Source organism: Plutella xylostella, chromosome 26, assembly GCF_932276165.1.
Source record: "Plutella xylostella chromosome 26, ilPluXylo3.1, whole genome shotgun sequence".
In the NCBI taxonomy this organism is placed as follows: Eukaryota; Metazoa; Arthropoda; class Insecta; order Lepidoptera; family Plutellidae; genus Plutella; species Plutella xylostella.
The window spans coordinates 8,251,933-8,274,507 of record NC_064006.1 but is presented as its reverse complement, the minus strand read 5'-3'; the positions used below and the strand labels follow the sequence as shown (position 1 = coordinate 8,274,507).

The 22,575-nt window shown below is 42.0% G+C and overlaps 2 protein-coding genes across 5 annotated transcripts in view; both read left to right on the top strand.

Annotated features, from left to right (window-relative positions):
* LOC105379999 (protein Skeletor, isoforms B/C) overlaps nucleotides 1-6,646 on the top strand; it is a 48,565-nt gene extending 41,919 nt beyond the window's left edge. For 2 of the 4 annotated variants that reach the window (XM_048630635.1, XM_048630634.1), the window contains 5 exons: nucleotides 280-312; nucleotides 791-914; nucleotides 1,318-1,448; nucleotides 4,969-5,132; nucleotides 5,561-6,646. In XM_048630635.1, the coding sequence (XP_048486592.1) occupies nucleotides 280-312; nucleotides 791-914; nucleotides 1,318-1,448; nucleotides 4,969-5,132; nucleotides 5,561-5,725 (617 nt within the window). In that variant the 3' untranslated portion in view covers nucleotides 5,726-6,646. The remainder of the gene's footprint in view (nucleotides 1-279; nucleotides 313-790; nucleotides 915-1,317; nucleotides 1,449-4,968; nucleotides 5,133-5,560) is intronic. The other 2 variants (XM_048630637.1, XM_048630636.1) reach the window with 1 other exon arrangement.
* A 3,577-nt stretch (nucleotides 6,647-10,223) lies between these two features.
* Nucleotides 10,224-21,632, top strand: LOC105379998 (protein Star). Its single transcript, XM_048630638.1, has 6 exons — nucleotides 10,224-10,475; nucleotides 11,017-11,317; nucleotides 11,874-12,064; nucleotides 18,374-18,547; nucleotides 20,277-20,453; nucleotides 20,838-21,632. The coding sequence occupies exons 1-6, from the start codon at nucleotides 10,464-10,466 to the stop codon at nucleotides 20,967-20,969; spliced, it is 987 nt and encodes a 328-aa protein (XP_048486595.1). The 5' UTR covers nucleotides 10,224-10,463; the 3' UTR covers nucleotides 20,970-21,632.
* The last annotated feature ends 943 nt before the right edge of the window (nucleotides 21,633-22,575 follow it).

Here is a 22,575-nt window from a genome sequence, read left to right as displayed (position 1 = left end):
TTGGCAGACGGGTTGGAGATATCATACAACACAATCACCGGAGAGTAGTATACTGTGTGCAACTGTACACTGTGTGCTACTGTACACTGTGTGCAACTGTACACTGCGTGCAACTGTATACTGTGTACAATTGTACACATGGGCCTAGCAATTATTACCCTAAGGGCCTAGCCTAATATATCCGTCGTCGTCGCGGTTTTCACTTGGTAAGGAGTATTTCCTTTATGTGAATATGTGTGTTAGAATTAACTGACTTGTTGTTTTATTTGTTACACGCAGACAATGATATTTCAAATGGATTAGTTCCTTACGGTACGTACCTACAACCTATACTTAGTTTTAGTACCTACAGATTTAAACTTTTACCACCAATACCTAAGTAGTAGGGATACTGAATACCTACATGATACACCGCAACACAATCAAATCAACCATCACGCGCTGAAAGAATGGAGCCTTTTACAACAGTCGTGCTTATTTTTACCCCTAGAAGCTAGAAGAACATGGGAGTTTTATGTCCATATTCCAGATTTTTTTATGCTCCGTAAACATCCGCCCTTTCCAAATGGAGAATAAGTAGTATAAAAATATTCTTTTAGGGTGTTTTTAATAGCATGCGTCCCGCGTGAATATTTCACGCGTTACAATGAATACCTGTATGAAAAGAGCACTTGATATTGTCACGCTAGCGGGGCAATCCCGCGTGCGTGATGGAATCCGCACGCTATTAAGAACACCCTAAGAATGACGTCATTTCACAACTCACTAACACCATCCTTGCCTCCCACAGGCCACCCGTCGTGGGGCATCGCGTGGTACATCAACGACCAGCTGATCCCCGAGGTGTACGTGGAGAGGGGGAAGACGTACACCTTCCTGGTGGAGGGGGGCGATGACCGGACTAACCCCGCCAAGTGAGTAGAGACAATTTACGATTATTATAGATAGGGGGTTAGCCCGGCTCACCAGTGATCAGAATATTGCAATAACACCTTAGCAAAAAGTCGATTTCTGATCATTTTTTGTTTTACGGCTGTTGGATATTGAAAATAAAAAAAATGAATTGTTTCGCAGTAAATTGATGTGACTCTGAAAGTCCCTCTAAACGTGTTTTAATTTTTACTTCTACGTATTTATAGGTATTTTTGACTTATGTTTGTATTTATTTAGTATTTATTGTACACGGAATAGAATGCTGTGGTACCTAATATACATATAAAAAGTACAAGTACTTAATACTATATACTTAGGTACTTACGTGTAACTTCCTATCAAACCTCAAATCTCTCTCATCAAAAACCCCGTCTCTCCACCCAGGTTCCACCCGTTCTACATCAGCGACTCCCCCGAGGGCGGGTTCGGGCAGAAGCGCGAGGAAGAGCAGCGCAAGCAGCGCGTGTTCGCCGGCGTGGCCTACGACAACGAGGGGTACCCGTATCCTACTGCTGGTGAGATTTTAATAGCTTAGATACAAATATTTCTTACGACCATAGAGAAAATAACACTAACGTTTCTTACGACTGCTGGTGAGCTGCCCAAACCATCCGGCCTGGTCGGAGGATACCACCCAGGCCCTATATACCTATGCGTAGCATATAAGGAAAGTGTATATACCTAGTCCCAGCTGCACCTACATGGTCGCGGTATATAGGCGGGATTCCACTTTATCTATATTTCTTACGCTATATGATCGATTTATGTCGTAGGACTTACTGATGTAGTGGAATGACTTTTTAAAGTTTTGTGTATTCATGTACTTTGTTCAATTTTTGTACAAATTTCCCGCCGAAAAAAATACAATCCACGTGTGACAGGCAGTCTTACATAAAAGCTCGGAATAATAATTGCCGCGCAATCATTTACAAATGAGTAGGGTAAACTGGCCTAAATCAAACCAGTGAACTAAATTCGAATTTTATAGCTGACATCATATTTTAAAATTTACTTTATTTATTTATTTACGACTAAAATATTAATGTTTATTATGTTATTATGTTTGCCACGAATGGGGTCAGAGACTTCTTTGCCTTGATGCGTAATCTTACAACTTCATTTCACAATAGAATTGTTAACTGTAATAATGAAATTATTAAAACTATTTTTGTAACTGTTTACCAAAAAACCACACCGTTCTGTGGCCTTAAGACTAATGATAAAATATGTAAAATGCCTAATCAAACTGTTCAATTTGTACCACACTCTCTGACAAACTTACTTACTTACTTACTCCGCTGGCTCAGCGACCCGAAGTGGATCTTGGCCTCAGACACAAGAAGTCGCCACTGGTCTCTATCCTGCGCAGTCGCTCTCCAGTCGCCTGCCTGTAGTTGGCGCAGGTCCTTGCCGACTTCATCGCTCCAGCGATATTTGGGACGGCCAACTGGTCTACGACCGCTTGGTACTCCAAGGTAGGCCCTCTTGGCAGCGCGATCCTCCCCCATCCTTTGCAGATGACCAAGCCAACGGAGTCGCTGGGATTTAATGTGACCAATGATGTTTGGCTCGGAAATCAGGTCTTCGATTTCCTGGTTCTTCCGTACTCTCCAGCTACCATCTTCCCTCCTAGTTGGTCCGAGCATTTTCCTCATCACCTTTCTTTCCGCAACCAGAAGTTTATTCTCTTCCTTGAGAGTGAGTGTCCAAGCCTCAGAGCCATACATCAAGATCGGCCGGATTACGGTTTTATAAATTCGGATCTTGGTTTTCCTGCTGAGAAGCTTTGACACTAGCACTTTATGAAGAGCAGCGCTGCATCGGAGGGCGTTTTGTACTCGGATGTCGATCTCCTGCTCCCTTGTGTTTGTGTCAGTGATCGTACAACCTAAGTATTTGAATTTGGCCACTCCCTTATAGGCTGTCTCTCCCACTTGCAGGTTTTTTCGTACCTCATGGTTGCCTCGGTGTCGTGTCATGTGGAGGTATTCGGTCTTTTCCGTGCTGATTCTGAGCCCGACCCTGTGAGCTTCCTCTTCCAGTATCTTGGCAGCTTCTTGGACCTCGCGTTCACTCTCCCCCAACAGAGCTAAGTCGTCGGCGTACCCGATCACCTTGTGCTGTCCATTCAGTTGTACTCCGCCATCATGTGTCAACACTTTTTGGATGACATACTCCAACACCAGATTGAACAGCGCGGGTGACAAGGCGTCCTTGCTTGAGCCCGGTTACCACGGAAAAGGCGTCAGTCAGGTCACCGTCCACCTTTACGCGCATCCTACTTATGCCCGTAGCCACTTTTATCATGGACACTAGTTTTCTCGGCATTTTAAATACTAGCAGTATTTTGAACAGTATTTCCCTGTCTACACTGTCGTATGCCTTCGTGAAGTCCACAAAAAGTGCGTGAATGTCTTGCGCGTATTCCCACTTCTTCTCCATTAGCTGTTTAAGCAGGAAAATCTGGTCAACGGTGCTACGATTGCGTCGGAATCCACACTGGTAGTCTCCCAGAGTCTCTTCTGCATACGGTTCTAGTCTACGTAGCAGTATGTAGGAGAGGATCTTATAAGCAGTCGGCAGCAATGCAATACCCCGGTAGTTTGAGCATCTTTTCCTAGATCCCTTTTTGTGGATGGGGCAGATAACGCCAACATTCCATTCGTCCGGCTGTCTTTCTGTTTCCCAGATCTTCAGAATCAGCTTGTGTATTCGTGCCTGTACCTCATTACCACAATGCTTCCAGACTTCGGCGGTGATATTATCAATACCCGGACATTTATTGTTCTTTAGCCTAGTGATGGCGCTTACTACTTCATCAATGCTTGGTGGTTGTACTTCTGCTTGGTTCTCACTATCTTCACCTATGCCAAGGCTTTGAACGTCAACCGGAGGACAATTCAGTAGCTCCTGGAAATATTTAAGCCACATGTCCTTGCGATTGTCTTCATCCGTTACCAGGTTCCCTTCCGAGTCTTCAAGGAACTGTGAGGTTGGTTGATAGCCTTTTTTCACAGACCTTAGCTCTTGATAGAACTTACGTGTGGCATTGGCGTTCATTAGTGCTTCCATGTCTTTTACTAAGTTCTCTAGGTGTTCTTTCTTAGCCTTTCGTATGGTGTTTCTCGTTGCCTTTTTCACTTCTTCATACTTCGCCTTCCATACTTCGTCTTGTTCTGCTAGTAATCTATAATGCCGCTTTTCTTCACTTGCTCTATCACATTTGTCCGTCCACCACTTCCTTCGCTTTCTCTTCTTCCTTTTGCCTAGAACTTTCAGAGCAGTGTCTTTGATCGTGGCTTTGATTACAGCCCATTCACTGTCGATGTTTTCCTCTACCTGCAAGTGTTTAAACCTGTTGCCGAGTTCTATTTTAAAAGTTGTTCTCATGTTTAGATCCTTAAGAGCTTCTGTATCAAATGGTTCTTCAGTTGGTTTCCTATGCTTCTTTGCAAGTTTTATCTTCGCCCTCATTTTGACACCTAGCATATAGTGGTCACTACCACAGTCTGGTCCCCTATATGCTCTGACATCCTCTACCACACTCTTGTGCCTTAAGTCAACTAGGATATGATCAATTTGATTGACTGTTCTTCCATCTGGTGATTTCCACGTTCCTTTGTGTATATCCTTGTGTGGGAACATTGTACTCTTCACTACCATGGATTTAGAAGACGCAAAATTGATCAATCTGATGCCATTGTCGTTTGACTGGTCATGTTTACTAATTCGATTCAATTCTATGACATTAAATAAATCTCATAATTTTTGTTTATAACAATTTAATAATAATTTAATTTAATTGCTTACTTTATAATTGTAAATTAAGTAACAATGAATGTTAAATGTAAATTTTGATATTTATTATGTTAAATGTAAATTTTTATGTATTATGTATAACTATGGGACCCTGTGCCTGAAATAAAATGATTTTATTTTTTTTATTAAACAAAACCTAAAATTATTATTTTTGTCATTAATCGTTGTTCAATAATAAAAACACGTAATCTAATCCCCAACGGTACTTTTCCCCAGTGGGCCGCTACTGCGAGTGGACGCACAAGACGACGGACCAGTCGGCGGTGTCGGAGACGTTCGAGGACTACATGAAGACGCTGCAGCTGGAGTGCAACGAGGGCGAGCCGGCCGCGCTCAACTGGACCGTCGCCAGCGCCACGCCCGACCTCGTCTACTATCAGGTAAAGTGAATTTAGTAGAGTAATTTGAAAAAATTTACGTTCATCAGAAAATTTTATATTTGTACGATGAATAAAAAATTTTGACTTTGACTTTGACTTGACTTTAAAAAGTTTTAATGAAATAAAAAAAAGTTTTTTTTTCTTTGTTTGTGGTGTGAATATCGATGACATTGAAATGAAAAATGCTCGTATTATAATGTAACTGATAAGGATGCGTCTGGATCAGATATTTCTTGTGGGTGTTGTTGAATTCCAGCCGCTAGTGGAGGCTCCTTTTGTGCTACTATATATTATGAGCTTACACTAACTTAGCTAAGTTGTTTATAGAAGAGAGGATCAGCTTTAGGGTGGAACTACCCTATGTGGTCCTACAAGGATCAACCAACTATGATGAATGGTTAATAATGACAAATGTTTGATATTTACAGTGTTACACGCACAACAACCTGGGATGGAAGATCCACGTGGTGGACCCTGGCGCGCAGGTGCCGCGGCCGGGCGACCAGCGCGCCCGCCTCAACGTCGCGCCCGCGCCGCCATTACTCGCGCCTGTCACTGTTGCCGTGACAGCTGTCATCGCCGCGCTCAGATAAGGATGCGTGCAAGATAAGCATCGATTGCTCACCTACTTTCATCGATTTTTTCAGCCTAACTATAAATGTACCATTTTCTGAATTTTATGATCGTTACTAAGTATGTACTTATCTATTTATATCAAAGTGATTTTTAAGAAATTGAAATGAAAAGATTGTTGGCCGCTTTTACGTGGTGATTCAGTGATAATAATGAAAGGTATGACAATAATAAATATTACCTATCTCTATATGTATAATGGTATGCTCCGCTGTTTGAGAAAGCTTGTTGCTTGTGAAAGCTCGTTTGAGCTTTTTATAATGAATATTGTTTGTGATAGTGATAAAAATTGTTGGAAGTTAGCGGAGCTTACTATATATGGTAAATGATATACAGGTGGTTCACGTTTTTGTACTAATATCACAAATGTCAATCTTTATATATCAATTCCATATCAATATTTAAAAATAGCATTTCGATGCATGATCTATCTTATACAGATTAGCACATTTACTGAGTATTTGATAAAATGTAGTTTAATTATAAAATTATTACTATTTACACTACTAAGAGTTAAGCTTCGTAAATACTAAATCAATAAAGCCACAATGGAAATATTGACAATAATGAATGACAATTTTAAATATTTAAGTACTTAAGTTTATAATAAATAGATAATTATGTAAGAATATAACATTATCGTTATAAATTACTTTGTACGTCCTGTCGAGTGACAAAAATAATTTGTACTATATTTTATATCTAAGTATTCAATTTTAAACGCAACACAAATATACATAATATAAAATAAGCTTTGAGAAGAAAATATCCAGTCTTTATTAGTATTGGGGGTATTTTTTTTGTCTTTTAATTTAAAGGGAAGAAATCTAAAAACGAAAGGGTTCACCTTCATTTTCAAAATGTACAAAATAAAAACTGTTAATTAACATATCAACGTTAATTTTCATTAAAAGCCACAAATATTCTTAAAAACTTGTATGTTGAAGTACCTACATATCTAGAAGTACAACACAGTCATGTTTGACTTCTATGTTACTACTAAGTTGATACTAAGTACTTATTTCTTATTTCTTATTTGAGTATACATTTTCGGCAATTAGGTACCTATGAGTAGCTTTGATTAAATCAATGTATGTTTACCTTGGTATAGGTATCTATACTTATTTAATTACTTCAGCAGTTACCATTCAATCAATGCAGGTAACTATTTATGCAAGTTAGTCTGTAGATAATTCGTAATTGCTTTTCTTTTATGTTTACGTCAACGATAATAATTGTATTTATAATAATAATATGAAACGATGGATAATGTGTAATGTAATGTAAGACAATAACTTTTCTATATGAATTAAGTATAATACCTACTTACTAATATTTGCCTAGAAAGATTTACAAACTTTTGACAATAATTGTCCAATGTACGCTTGGGTAGCTGGTTCAGTTCATATACAATATGTATATTATTATTATTATTAAGTACATAAAAATATTTAATTTTAAATTAGTAAAATAAATGTATCTATGATTATTTTAAAAATATATAATAGGCATTTGTATGTAGGTTATTTCAAAACCGAACAAAATAATCAAAACTCTATTTAACTAAAGGTTTTCGAAGATTTAAATCATTTGAAAAATATAACATGTTTCCGCAATTTCCAATTATTTGGTTAATTTTGCGGCACAATATAATAGAATACCTACTTTATACCTACTTGGTAGCTAAATTATGTACTGATAATACTTATTATTATATAGGTATAAATTGACAATAAAATAATGATTTACTCATTATTATATTAGCTTTCTTAAAACTGGCACTATAGGCAATTAATATATCATATTAGAGATTTTATAATATTTCTAAGTTCATATACTACTTTTTGTTTTATGTAAAAATATACACCTTACTATCTAATGAATATTTTTTTGGATTTTAGAAAGTTGTAGAACGTAATTTTGAAAGGAGTTTTTCACTTAGTAGTCGTAGACGTTGATGCACAAATTAAATTTTGTTAATTTTAAGAATTTTATTCGTAGTTGACTAATTGTTAAATCACGGTTATATAAACCATTTATACACATTCATAGATGAGATATTTATTAATAGTATTAAAAAATACAAAATCCAGTGCAATTAAGTGGGTGTGGAGGGTTTTTTTAAACTTAAAAGTTTTCCAAAACGACATAAGCTTGTTAATTACCTACGGGCCTACGGCTAAGCCAATCAGGACAATATATCTACTTACCTACATAATAATTATGTTTTTCTTACTAAAGATCTTAGCGAATAAAGACAAAAGATAAAATAATCTTATGTACTTTTACATAGGTACCTAAAATTTATAAATATGTATGTACTATGTACCGCTAAGGTTTCATGTCACGTTAGAAAGGTCATAGAAACTATGATTCAAAACTCGTGTATACCGATAGTTTAACCAATCAAAGCCACATACAGCACAGGCACATCACTGTGCCTGTGTGCCTGCCTGCACATAAAGAGTAATCCATGAGTCATGTAGCTTGGGCTGGTATCTATAATTTTATGGAACTTAAGTATTTTTTAGCATTTAACTTTACGATACAAAAAATTCCCGTACATTAAATCATGACAATAAAATATCTCACTATTATGTAAGTTACGTAGGTACTGTACCTAGAGCGAATGTTTTTGAAAGACATGCTGTATATATTACATTTATTTTTTGTGAATCGCATTCCAATTTCTACACTTTAGCCTGCAGTTGTAATGATGAATTGCTGTTAATTTGTGTAATTTACTATAAATTTGACAATAAACGTTTCCTAAACTACTTATGGATATTTTTAATACGAAACCTATAGTTGTTCGATACCTTAGTACCTTGGAAAGGAAGTCTCTGATTATGGATTAATTGCACCGGTACGCGACAGTGATAATAGACTGAGTTACTTACATACTAATACTGACTGAAATATCTATTTTTTTAAAGTTATTTTGTTGTATTTTGGTAGGTTATTTTAATTATAAAATTAAAATTGTCCTAACTATCTAAGTTATGTTATAAATGAAAACTGTTTTGGTTTAAGTTATTATTTGGTGTTTATGTTACTGTAAAAGCCCGAACAACGGTAAATCCTAGGATTTACCAGTAAATCTTAGGATTTACCAACATGAGTTGGTAAATGTAAGGATTTGTGAAAATGGGTCATTTTTTTCGGGCTTTTACCATGAGAATTTGGTAAATGCTAGGTTTTTCCACTGACACCTAGTAAAAGTTGGTTTTGGAAATAAAACAAAGATTAATTATTACCTATTCATTTATTTCAACCCAATAACCACTTGTCGAAAAGAAATTGGAGGTCAAGGTCATTCATCAACTTTTGGGCGATGTAATGCACCGGATTATGGTATTTATGTGTATAGTGATAGATGCGAATTATCATTGAATGCTGGATTATTGGAAAATAACTTTATTTTCACTCATTCACTGAACGATAATTTAAACACGTAAACCGGAAGTAAAATAATTTTCACGTATTATTATTGTTGACGTCGAGTAAATTAGATTGCAATAATAAATATTTCTTAAGTTCGGTTAGTTATAAGTTATCATCATCATCACGACTCATTACGTCCCCACTGCTGGGGCACGGGTCTCCTTCCAATGAAGGAAGGGTTTCGATCTAGTCCACCACGCTGGCCTAGTGCGGGTTGGTGGACCCCAACACAAGCAAGCTTGTGCTGAGCGAGTTGTCGGGTAAGTGGGCAACCTGACTGTCAGACGTTTTCAAGCCGCCCGAAGGCCTCTGACTAGGCTTAACGACTGCTGCCGAAGCAGCAACCGGGACTCACGGCTTAACGTGCCGTCCGAAGCACGAAAGCATCCAGAAAGGAACCATTTGAAATCGGTCACCCATCCAATGGCTGACCATGCTGGTTGTTGCTAAACCTCAGTGATCAGTTACGATCACTGAAGCCCGCTCGACTACGGACGCTTTGTTCGACTACGGAGGTTATAAGTTATAACCTGGCTTTTTCAACATTTACCGTGCCTTAATGTAAATCCTAAGATTTACCAAGTGAATAGTGGTAAAAGTGCGAATCGCAAAATCTTTCGGGCTTTTACCATTAAGAGTTGGTAAATCTTAGGTTTTACGCGTAAATCTTAGGATTTACCGTTGTTCGGGCTTTTACAGTAACATTTACATTATTTGCTGTTTACCCACCTACATACGTACGTTACCGATTACAATCCACAACAGCTGCTGTAGATGTATAATTAATGTATAAACCAAGGAACATATTATCGAAAAAATACTTATACTAAAAAGATTGACGGTGTATACTAAATTACATGTCCAGTGTCCACGTATGGCCAAGCTACCCTAAAACCATAGACATTCATCCATTCGTTTCGTTGCTCATTCACCGTCTCAGAATAATAAAGACCGCTCTATTTAAATTTGCTCTGTGTAGAGTTGTTGCTCGGTTATCTGTGATTCTTTTTTTTTTTACAAGTTTGTTGTGTGATTGCTGTGATTGTGACTCATTTTTGTGTGTGAAATTTATTCAAAAATCAACAAATAACACGATATTCAGATAATGATTTCACAAATTACCTATATGATGTTTGTGTTTCTATAATAAACTGTATAAATCATCAATCAAGTGAATCCATTGTGTTTTGCGCTGCAGGTGTTGTTTTATGTTTTAACACTAAACCTATTGTTTCACTCTGCGTACTACCTACGATGGCTGAGAAGGTAAGCAATGTATAACATTACATTCAATCCGTATTAATTAATCCGAAGCTCTGAGTTTAGTGTAATAATGAGCCCGAGATAACCTAATAAAATTCACACTCCATGGAGTTTCATTGTTACGCTATAAAAAGTGTGAACACCTTTGCGCCTTCTTGCGCCACCTGTCTGGAGTCTGTCGTCTGTGCGTTGTTTGTGGATTATATTTCTTGGCTCAAAAGGACATGTTTCCAGGGCCGTTAAACTGATTTAAAAAAGTATTATATTTCATTTTGGTATTGGTAAGCATCACCTAAATTGATTGTGTTTTTGCCTGATTACTAAATTACTGTTGCATACAGGTGAATTTCTTCCAAACATTTATGTTCTAAATTCAAAAATCACAGAGAAGGGTATTTGTCAGGTAATAATGTAAAATATAAATGCAATAGAGGGTAAACCTATGCCATGGTGGTCTGCACTTAATCAGCTAGCATACTCACATTCAAATATGCCTTCCTTTGGTATATTTGCTCAGAAAAACATGACTGCTGTCCTGTTGCAGAAAGCCCAAGAAATTTCCATACCAGAGGAGCAAATAAACAGCCAAGCAGACAAGGAGAAACCCGTGAAGATGCAGAGTCAAGAGAAAGCTACAAACACGGAGAAGCCCCCACCGGTGATGGTCCCCGTGGCGCTCCCCACAGTGCCGGTGGCTACTGCGGTGCCCGGGCGGGTGGCAGTGATGCCCATCTTCAGCAAGACTCCTCCGAATGATCTGTACCGACGCCTGCTGCCGGCAGTCTTGTTCCTACTGACATTTGTTACTGTCATGACAATGCTGCTGGTGTATATGGATACTGTTGGTAAGTTATTGTGTTTGATACCAGATGTTTAGGCATTGTTGGAAAATGTTTTCATGGCTACAGTTGATGTTTTATGATTGTTTAGGGAGAGATGCACAAAGGTTTTGCTTGTGTGATTTTGTTATTGCTAATAGATAGTTATTACATAAATACAATTTTCAAAAAACTAAACTTCTGGTCACCAACCAAACCCAACAATTTAATGCACAATATCTGGTTTTTTACAATAAAATAGCTCATGTGGGTGAATGCAATGATTTTAGAATCAATCTCTATTCTTTTCTTCAAAACGATGTTAGTAGGACCTGCTCTCTCCAATGGAACCTTTGTGCATATCATTTTCCAACATGCTGGTCCATTGCAGGTTTGTGGGCTCACATATTATATCTAGATGGGCTATACTTTGTAACATATACCATAGGTTGTTTGATTGATAGATGATTGTGCCTAGTAAATAAGTTTCAGTTTCTCTTCTAACATAAATATTAGACTTGGCATCTGCCATAGGATTCATGCTATATTTAACAACAACCTCAAAACCATTTCCTCCCCCCAGCACTAGGCGCCCAACAGTTCCGCCTCAACATGTCGCGCGACTACGAGCTGGCGTCCATCGCGCAGGACTCGCCCTCACTCATCCAGTACGTGCGGCAGGTGCACCTCGCGCCCCGGCCTGGACCCGCTGATGAGGAGCCGCTGGTCGAGACGGAGAGTGTTAGGACGCTGGATAAGCTGTTTGGGCCTGATGTGAGTGGGAATTTTTACTTTACTAAGGCCCTGTTTCACAACGTCTGGATAATGGATACCTGAGGGATAAAATACATGCTGTCACTGTCTAAAACACAATTAGAGAGAGAGACAGTGTGTCTTTTATCCCACAGGTAGCCATTACCCAAACATCGTGAAACAGGCCCTAAGTCTACTGTTCTTTTTCAGTGTTTCAATGACAAATGCGAGACTGTAGAGCACTTCTGAAAGTTGTCACCAGTCAGAATAGCTGCATTTGTGCAGCCCATCCTACTGTTGATAGTTACATACTTTGTGCAAGCCACCCTTGTATGTATGATCTTCTTTTAAATTGTTTAAACACAATCGTGATGATGGTGATGATGCCTCAAAAGAGGATGGGCAAAAATATATGGGAGCTGGGACCACCCTCCAATAGCAGTAAGACTAACGTCGTTGGATAGGTCTTGTCAATAGGAATAACTTTTGCTATGACAGTTTTGTTGTCACAGTTGTCCGTTCAGAGATATATGACTTATAAGTTCCGATACTCGTCAGTTCATCTTACTGCTATTGGAGGCTAGACCACCCTCCAATAGCAGTAAGGCTAACGTCGTTGGATAGGTCTTGTCAATAGGAATAACTTTTGCTTTGACAGCTTTGTTGTCACAGTTGTCCGTTCAGAGATATATAACTTATATAAGTTCCGATACTCGTCAGTTCATCTTACTGCTATTGGAGGCTGGACCACCCATCAATAGCAGTAAGACTAACGTCGTTGGATAGGTCTTGTCAATAGGAATAACTTTTGCTTTGACAGCTTTGTTGTCACAGTTGTCCGTTCAGAGATATATGACTTATAAGTTCCGATACTCGTCAGTTCATCTTACTGCTATTGGAGGCAGAATACACCTCCACCGCTGCCCTTTTTGTTTTTTATCGTCAGTTATTGTTATCCAATATGCCCTGATAATATAGTTGAAGCTACTCCTACCCAGGCCAGTAAAAGGACTAGGTCGGAGGAGCAAACGCCGCCAAATCCACCGCGGAAGCAACCTAGGTGTGATGGGACCCCGGAGGACCGCCCCACCTATAGTGCCGCCGCCAGCTCTCTCAAGGTGGGAGTGCGCGATGAGCGAAGGGCCCTCAGTATTGAGGACGTAGCGCTCTTTAACGCTGCCATCGAGAGAGAGCTCTACGTGACTGATTTTGCGCCAGGGACAGCACCCGTCTTCGGGGGAGTGTCCTACGCTGACGGTCTCATTATCGTCACGTGTCTTAACCAGGCCAGTCGGGATTGGCTCTGCGGTTGTAGCGGCAGACTTCGGCCCTGGGTGGGGGCAGCCCTGAAGACAGTTGAAGGGCAAGCCCTACCCAGGCCCGTGATAGCGACGGCCTACTTCAAGTCCCTTGCGGAACCGAAGGTCCTCCTAGATCTGCTGCGAAAGCAGAACGCCGGTCTCGACTGCAGCACATGGCGAGTGCTTGGTAGGAGGCTCGAGAAGAATGGTCAACACTTGACCTTTTCTGTCTCCAAAGCCTCCTACGAAGTACTGAAGGCTGTGAAATTCCGCCCCAACTGTGGAACGGCTGGGGCTGTCTTCAGGGTCAGAGTCCCGAAGGGCGCAGCCGCCGTGGAGCAACCCACCGCGCAAACCACTCTCCCGGCGGCTCACTGCCAAGCTAGGCCTGATGGGCCGGTGGAAGCAGAGAGCCGAGGGGGGTCGAGCGCGGCTCCGGCGGTAGAGCCAGTTGCGGGGCCGAGTGGTATAAGTACTCACCGGCCGGGGCCGTCACGCGCGCCGCCGGCCGGGGGTGCTGCACCGCGGGGCGGCAAGCCCGCGCGCCCGGGGGCCCGCAAGGCACCGGCGCCACGTGGGAGAGCTGCTGGAGCTGCAGCTGGAGTGAGGCGGCCCGCGCAGCTGCCCTCTCTGGCAAAGGAGCACTCCAGCAAGAAGGCCTCCCGTAATCCCCTCAACAACCCACCTTAACCCACCAAGTCCCTAAACCTAATCCCTTCAACCTACCCTCCTTAATCTCCAAATCCTAAATCCTATCCCCTCCCTTCCTACCACCATGTTGAAAATCTTACAAGCCAACCTCCAACACGCGAAGGCATCCAGTGCCATTGCGTGCAAGGTCCTCCAAGAGGATGGACTGGACATGGCTTTGTTACAAGAACCGTGGATCCATGGAAACACGGTACTGGGACTGACCGCTGCAGGTAACGTTTTATACAATACTTGTGGCAATAGACCCAGAGCTTGCATAGTCTTTAAAAAGAATATGAAATTTCTGCCGATTCCAGGATTCTGCACTGATGACCTAGTAGCGGCACATGTAATGCTGCCCGGCTGTGAGGGCATGAAGCTCATTGTTAGCTCGGCCTACCTGCCCGGGGAGCACACAGATCCGTCGACGGCCCTCGCTCCACTGGTGGAGTACTGTGAGGACCAAAATGCCCAGCTTGTGATAGGGGCCGATTGCAATTCCCATCACACAGCCTGGGGCAGTACGGATACCAACAAGAGAGGTGAGATCTTGTTCGACTTCCTCCTGACTAACAACCTATTAACACTCAATGATGGCAACACACCAACTTTCGTCACACGCGCGCGTCAGGAGGTTCTAGATGTAACAATCTGCACAGGTCTACTTGAAAGACGTGCTTGGAACTGGCATGTCTCGAAAGAGGCATCCATGTCTGATCACAGACACATACGATTCGACATTGCTCTCATAGGGAAGAGCCAAGTGGAGACCTTCAGAAACCCGAAGGCTACAGACTGGGACGTTTATCGACACCAAGTTTCGGAAAACCTAGGGGTTATGAGAGGCTCCGTCAAATCCACACAGCAACTCGAATCAACAGTAGAGGAGCTCGGAAGGTGCATGTTAGATGCCTACGAGAACAGTTGCCCTCTAAAAACTAGATGCTCTAACACTAAGGTCCCCTGGTGGAACTCTAACCTGGAGCATCTAAGAAAAACAGCTCGGAAAGAATTCAACAGGGCTAAAATCACGAAGCAATGGGATTTGTATAGGAAAGCCCTCACTGAATTTAATCGCGAGCTCCGGAAGGCGAAAAGGCAATCTTGGAGGCGCTTCTGTGAAGAGGTAAAAAGTGCCCCTCATGTTGCGAAAATCAAAAAGATTTTGTCTAAATCGCCTTCCGCTAATCTGGGACTGCTTAAAAGACCAGATGGGACCTTTACTGAATCCCCAGAGGAGACTCTAAGGCTGCTTGCACAGACCCACTTTCCTGGATCGCTGGATGGGCACAGTGATGCACATGCAGGGCAGCAGCCTACCAAAATTAGGCCAAGTAATGAGGACTGGAGAAAAGCCTCACAGGTCTTCACTCCTAACCGTGTTAGATGGGCAATCAAAAGCTTCATGCCCTTTAAAACCGGGGGAGAGGATAATATATTTCCAGCACTACTACAAGAAGCATGTGATATTATCCTTCCAATTGTGGTAAAAATCTTCAGAGCTTCTTATGCCTGGGGATACATGCCACACCTATGGACTAGGGTGAGGGTGACCTTTATCCCCAAAACGGGAAATAGAGACAAGTCCCTACCTAAGTCCTATAGACCCATAAGTCTCACCTCCTTCATGCTCAAGGCTATGGAAAAGGTGATCAATCTTCACATTAGAACGGGCTACCTCACACAAAACCCACTGCATGTGAAGCAGCACGCCTATCAAAAGGGCAAATCTACGGAAACTGCCCTTATTGAACTTACTGATAGGATTGAGAAAGCACTAGAGGACAAAGAAATTGCCCTCTGTGCTTTTCTAGATGTAGAGGGCGCTTTTGATAACACCTCGACGAATGTCATTCTCAAATGTATGAGGGACAAAAACATCGATAACACAACACTAACGTGGGTAGAATCGATGTTAACCAACAGGACTGTTAAAACAACACTCCTGGACAAGAGCATTGAGGTTAAAATAACAAGAGGATGTCCCCAAGGCGGCGTACTATCGCCCCTGGAGTGGTCCATTGTTGTCGACACCCTGCTCTGCGAGCTCAATGAAGCTCGCTTCGACACTCAGGGCTACGCTGATGATCTCGTTATAACCATCGTAGGCAAAAGCGCCAGCACGATTTCAGATCTGATGCAAAGAGCCCTAAGGATGGTAGAGCGCTGGTGCAGGGAGTATGAACTCTCTGTAAATGCCAGCAAAACCATAATTGTACCGTTCACCCGAAGAAGGATCCTAGATGGTCTGAGACCACCTGATTTCTTTGGGGAAACGGTAAACTTCTCCAAAGAAGCCAAATATCTTGGTGTAATCCTAGATCAGAAGCTGACTTGGAATCAACATCTGCAGTACATAGCCCAGAAAGCTAAATGCGCTATGGGATCGTGCTGTAGACTAGTTGGGAAAAAATGGGGCCTAAAGCCGAAGTTAACTCTTTGGCTATACGAAGCCGTAGTGAGACCTATGGTAACATACGGCTGCGTAGTATGGCACAGGAAAACCCAACAAAAAACCTGTCAAGATGTATTAAGTAGTCTTCAAAGGTTAGCGTGTCTGATGGCCACTGGAGCTATAAGGTCCACTCCGACAGCGGCGATGGAAGCCATGCTGAATCTTAGCCCTTTACACATACATGTGCAGAAAGAGGCTCGATCAGCTATGCTACGGGCTGCTGAAGGAGGCAGGAACCGATGGCACTCGGCTGTGTTCAGCTCGCTCCACCGAGAGCTTCTCAGTACCCATGCCATGGCGATGCCTTCCGACGCTATGGAAACGGAGTACTGTTTTTCAAGGCTCTTTTCAGTTGAGATACCAGAAAGGGAGAAGTGGAATGATGATAAGGCCCTTCAAACTTTCCGGTCGGGAGACATCGTGTGGTACACCGATGGATCCAAAAAGGAAGGCCTGGCAGGTTCAGGCATTTACGGAGAAAGGCCAAGAGCACGCAAATATGCGAGCCTGGGAAGGTTTGCCTCCGTATTCCAAGCCGAGATATATGCCATCATTGGATGTGCATACGAAAACCTGGACAGAGCCTTCACTTGGAGGAATATATTTATTCTGTCAGACAGCCAAGCTGCTCTTAAAGCATTGACTTCTGCAGAAGTTAACTCCAAACTTATAATGGAGTGCATCCTCATCCTGAACAAAATTGGCGCTAACAACAGAGTGACCCTGCGATGGGTGCCCGGGCATTGTGGCATCAATGGCAATGAGGAAGCAGATGAGCTCGCACGTCTGGGAGCAGAAAGCCTACCGTTGGGCCCCGAGCCCATCATCGGGCTACCAAAATGCACCAGTCGTCGCGAGATCAAGGACTGGGCACATAACCAAAGCTTAGAAGCTTGGAATAATGTACCAGGGCAACATCATGCAAGAGCCCTAATCGTGGGCTATTCACAGAAATTTACGCGTCGAGTTTTGGAGCTCACACGCAACCAGATAAGGGTTTTGACAAGAACCTTATCAGGTCACTGTAGGTTGAACCGTCACCTACATAAAATGGGTCTGTCCGACACTCCAATTTGTAGATTCTGCAATGAAGAGGACGAAACGCCCATGCATATTCTCTGTGAATGTGAGGCCATCATTCACAAGAGAAACAGAATCTTGGGCGGCTACAAATTAGCCCCCATAGATGTCAGGTCTCTCCCTCCCGGTAAAATCATCAGGTTTATAAAAGACCTGGGCCTGGAGAGTGAGATTTGACTCGGCAAGGGGAGTCACAATAGATCTTTTAGGTCGCAGTGGCGAATGGGCACTGGTTGCCCTCCCCTTTTCTATAACTATAACTATAACTATAACTATATCCAATATGCCCAGATCTCGTCTGATATGAAATGAAATGAAATCGTTTATTTTTTCGACGTAGAATATTAGAATTACTTGTCATAAGTCATAATCTACCACCATTTCACTAAGGCCCCGTCATTAAGGAGGAAAGAAGTGATAGTGATAGTGTAGATAGTGTATTTAATTATAATAATAAATAATTAAAGAATCACCCGTGCTATTATTTTTCTTCCCTACAAAATATTTAATTAACCCCCTATCGGAACTTATATGTCATATATCTCTGAACAGACGACCGTAACAACAAAGCTGTCAAAGCAAAAGTCTTTCCTATTGACAAGACCTATCCAACGACGTTAGTCTTACTGCTATTGGAGGGTGGTCCCAATCTGCCCATTGTCATTTATCTACAAAAAAACGTTCATAATATGTGTAACTGGATAGAGAGGTAATGTAACATAGTAATCAGTTTTACACTAAACTGCTCCCTTTCTCTTGTTCTCAGTTTACACTAACTTAATATCTCTCCTCTCCCGTCCCCAGTACATAGGTACATTCGTCGAAATCCTGCCGTCCGGCGGCGCCTCGGCCTCCGCGCTGGCGCTGCAGCGGCGCGGCTGGCGCGGCGTGCTGGCGCGGGCCGCTCCTAGAGACTACCTGGCGCTGCGGGCCGTGGCCCTACATGCGTGTCTGAGCCCTATAGATCATCCTAGAGAGGTTAGTGATTGAAGAAAATATAGGGTAAGGTTGTTTTAGAACAGCTATAGAGACCAATGAGGCTATTGCTACAAAATTTTTGCCAAAAGTGGGCTTGTCGGAGTAACTTAGATCATTCGGGTGTGTTTAATAAGCCAAAAAACAAGTGAACGTGTTATTTTACTGGGATGGTAACCATTGCGGTAAATAAGTGCGTCTGTCATAGACGTATACATATATAGTGTGCCAATAATGCGTAGAAATATAATAAAAAGCGAGTCAAACGCACCCATTGGTGTCTAGTGCGTAGAAAAGACACTAAATCCGGTCAAGTCCGTCAGAAACCGACTCATGAAGAGCGGTACAGCTCGCGCTGCAGCGGCGCGGCTGGCGCGGCGTGCTGGCGCGGGCCGCTCCTAGAGACTACCTGGCGCTGCGGGCCGTGGCCCTGCATGCGTGTCTGAGCCCTATAGACCATCCTAGAGAGGTTAGTCACTTGTTTTAGAAAATCTAGAGAGACATGACGCTATTGCTACCAAATTGTTGCCAAAAGTGGCCCTACCTTGTCGGAGTTCCTTAGATCATCCGGGAGAGTTTAATAAGCTAGCTAAAAAACAAGTGAACGCGTAATTTTAGTTTGATCTAGCCCGTGCGGTAAATAAGTGCGCCTGTCATGGACGTATAGGTATAGTGTGCCAATGGTGCGTAGGAATGGAACAAAAACTGTTCAAGTGCGAGTCAAACGCACCCATTGCTGTCTATTGCGTAGTTATATGGCACTAAAACCGGTCACAAGTCCGTTACAATCCTTATGAAGGGTGGTGGCGCTCGCGCTGCAGCGGCGCGGCTGGCGCGGCGTGCTGGCGCGGGCCGCTCCTAGAGACTACCTGGCTCTACGGGCTGTGGCTCTACATGCTTGTCTGAGCCCTATTGATCATCCTAGAGAGGTTAGTAGCTGGAGAGATGAAATGAAAGAGACAAATGAGGCTATTGCTACAAATTTGTTCAAAAAGTGGTCGTTTCTAAGGCCTTTGGTCTTAGTTTCATAGATCGTCCGAAATAGTTTAATAAGTTAGCCAAAAAACAAGTGAACGCGTAATTTTACGGGTATGTAACCAGTGCGGCAAATGGAGCTATCCCAACAGTGTAGTGCGTAGAAAAGACACAAAAACCAGTCAAGTCTGTTAGAAACCGTCCTATGAAGGGTGGTGGCGCTCGCGCTGCAGCGGCGCGGCGCGGCGCCCCGAGGGACACCTGGCGCTGCGGGCCGTGGCCCTGCATGCGTGTCTGAGCCCTATAGACCATCCTAGAGAGGTTAGTAGCTGGAGAGAGATGGAATAAATGAGAAAAAGCGTTTTAGAATAGCTAGAAAACTCAACTGAGTGGGGTCATTCAAATTCAAAAGGTGTATATATAAAAAGTGTCCCTGCATCCTTCTCTGGGCTTCATAGATTATCTGTGAGATTTAAGTGAGGGTGTGAGGCATCACAAGTGAACCAGTCAACGGAGCGTAGAAATTTCCAGGCCAGACCAAGAAACATGTGAGCTGAAGCGTCGAACTGACTTATGAAGGGTTGTTAATATCGACACCTCTCGGGGGTGCTTCGCCCTCGGCCCGAGCTCTAGACCGCTCGTCTAGAAGAATTTTGAAAACGGTTTTCATAAATTGCCGGCGTTAGTTGTTTTTTGAGAATGTGCAATAAAAAATCAAATGTAAATCATCAATAAAATTAACTTCCCTCCCCCGCAGGTGGCATACCACGAGCCCTCATCCCCCGGCGGCTCCTTCTGGTCTCGCGTGCTGTGCCTGCCCCTCTACACGGTGTTGGCGGCGGCGGACGCTCTCAGGGCGGACTACCTGGCGCTGGGCGGGGCCGCCGCGCCGCCTGCCTTGAGGGCGCTGCCCGCCCAGGGGACTAGAGTTAAGGTGAGGATGCTATGGCAGTAGTAGTACTAGTCAATATGAATCATCATCATCAGACCGTAATGATGGGATACTCGATGGATATAGGTCTCTCCTCTCTCCCAAAGATGCCACAAGACTGCCGCTCGACCCTCTTCATCCAGCCTAAGGGTTATATATTTAAGGCAGTCGGTCCAGCCAGAATTAGGTAGGCAGTAGTAGGGGGCACAAATACATAACTTAGTATTGCAAATACGTTCAGAAACAGGTTATTTTTTTGGGTTGGCATCCCTAATTATATCTATGGGAAAGCTACTTGGGTGACCATGACCAATTGACCATGTATTAAGTGAGTTTTGCACTTGATGTATATGTTTTTTAGTAAATGAGTATATATTATTGTTCCAGGTGATAGAATACCTCTCAACCGACGCGTCTCTCCGCAACCAGACGGCGGCGGCGCTGCTGGCGCGCAACTACACGCTGCTGGCGGAGAGAACCGACGGGATCATGTATGTACTGCAGGAGGGGGGGGACTAGAGCCTAGCGGGGGGACGGGGGAAGGGGTGGACTGGCGTGGCGGTTGTGAAGGCAAGCAAATCCATGATAGCCCTAGTTTCACCATAGTCTGTTAGATCATTAACACCCTGTTACATTGTTAAGTGTCATCTAAAATAACATTTCTGTATTGATATCTTGACGGATGTGTCAAACGTCAGCGACTAATAACTTGTTAAGTATAATGTAACAGAGTATGGTGAAACTAGGAATAAACCTACCTTCTTTGTAAAACATAACGTGAGCCCTATGACAGCTTACAAATCCATAAATTTCATGTGTCATTTGTTTTCAAGAGAGTAATAGATTCCACTAGAGGCGCCACTTTGTATGCGAGAAAAAGTATATGTATACTTTTTTAGTTTTGGTAAATCATAAAAAACTTACTTTCTGCCTTCATTTTCTGTTCTAGGTTAAAGTTCTTTATGTCGCCAACAATATAAGATTGTTCGGGGAATATACAATTATGGTAAATTTGACAGTGGGTCATATACTCTCAATAACCTCTTATCTGTTGCATAATATTTCACTCAGGAATCTGTATATCCCACCACTGATACACACAAAAACTACCCTTATTCAAATGTAACAAGGGTTCTGTCAGATGACTTTCATCATTATTAGTTACACAGAATGAGTCTGTGATTTGTATCAGTATTTGTGTTGTGCAGTAACAATACAGTCGTATGGAATTCTACATTTGATATATTCCTCGCAGAACATAGTACCTAATGCTATTTTTAAACTCGAATCTATTCTGTATACCTCTTCTTACAAATAGTAGGAAGACTTCTACAAAACAGTACCTAATAAGTATTTAATCACATGAAAATAATTTAATTTAATTAAAAACGGCTTTTTCAATGGTCAGATAAAAGTTATCTGATTGATTAATAAATGTATCCGAGCTTCTATCTGACTGATGAATAATCGGGCCTAATGGAATAAACTAACAATTTAGATGTAATTCTATTTTTAATTTATATTTACAAAAGAAGTGCCTTAAAATTGTAATTTTTATTTGCAGTTTTAAATCATTTTTCACAAAAGTATTATTAGACGGTTTTACAATGTCTGAGTAACTAAGTACACCCGTGATAAAAAAAACTATCAAAATAAAAGCAGCTTCGTGGAAACGAAAAAGCTGACTTCACGTTTAATCAGACATTGAAAAACATGCCCTTAGAATAATGGTATACCTACACATAGTTATGTCACTAAGGATACAATTAGCTTCACTATTCCAATAATTATAATGAAGAGAAAGATTAAACGATGCCATAAGACTGCCTTTATCTTAGTATGGGGTGGACACTTGTGTCATTGCAGTTTAAACCCTGATGAAGTGGTCTTACGGTATTTATTGCTCGGACAATAATAAGGTTTGTGGTATAAGATCGGTAATGTAATAATTAAGATAGATAGGTTTTAAATTATAATTCTCACTAGTTTAATTCTGATGATCTACACCAGGGGGCGCCTTACGCTAACGTTGAATAAAAATATAATCTAGCTTTCTAGTTATACCTAGGCCTTTACTCAGCACTCCATGACACTTTACAAACTTGTATTTTGGTCCACATTTTCT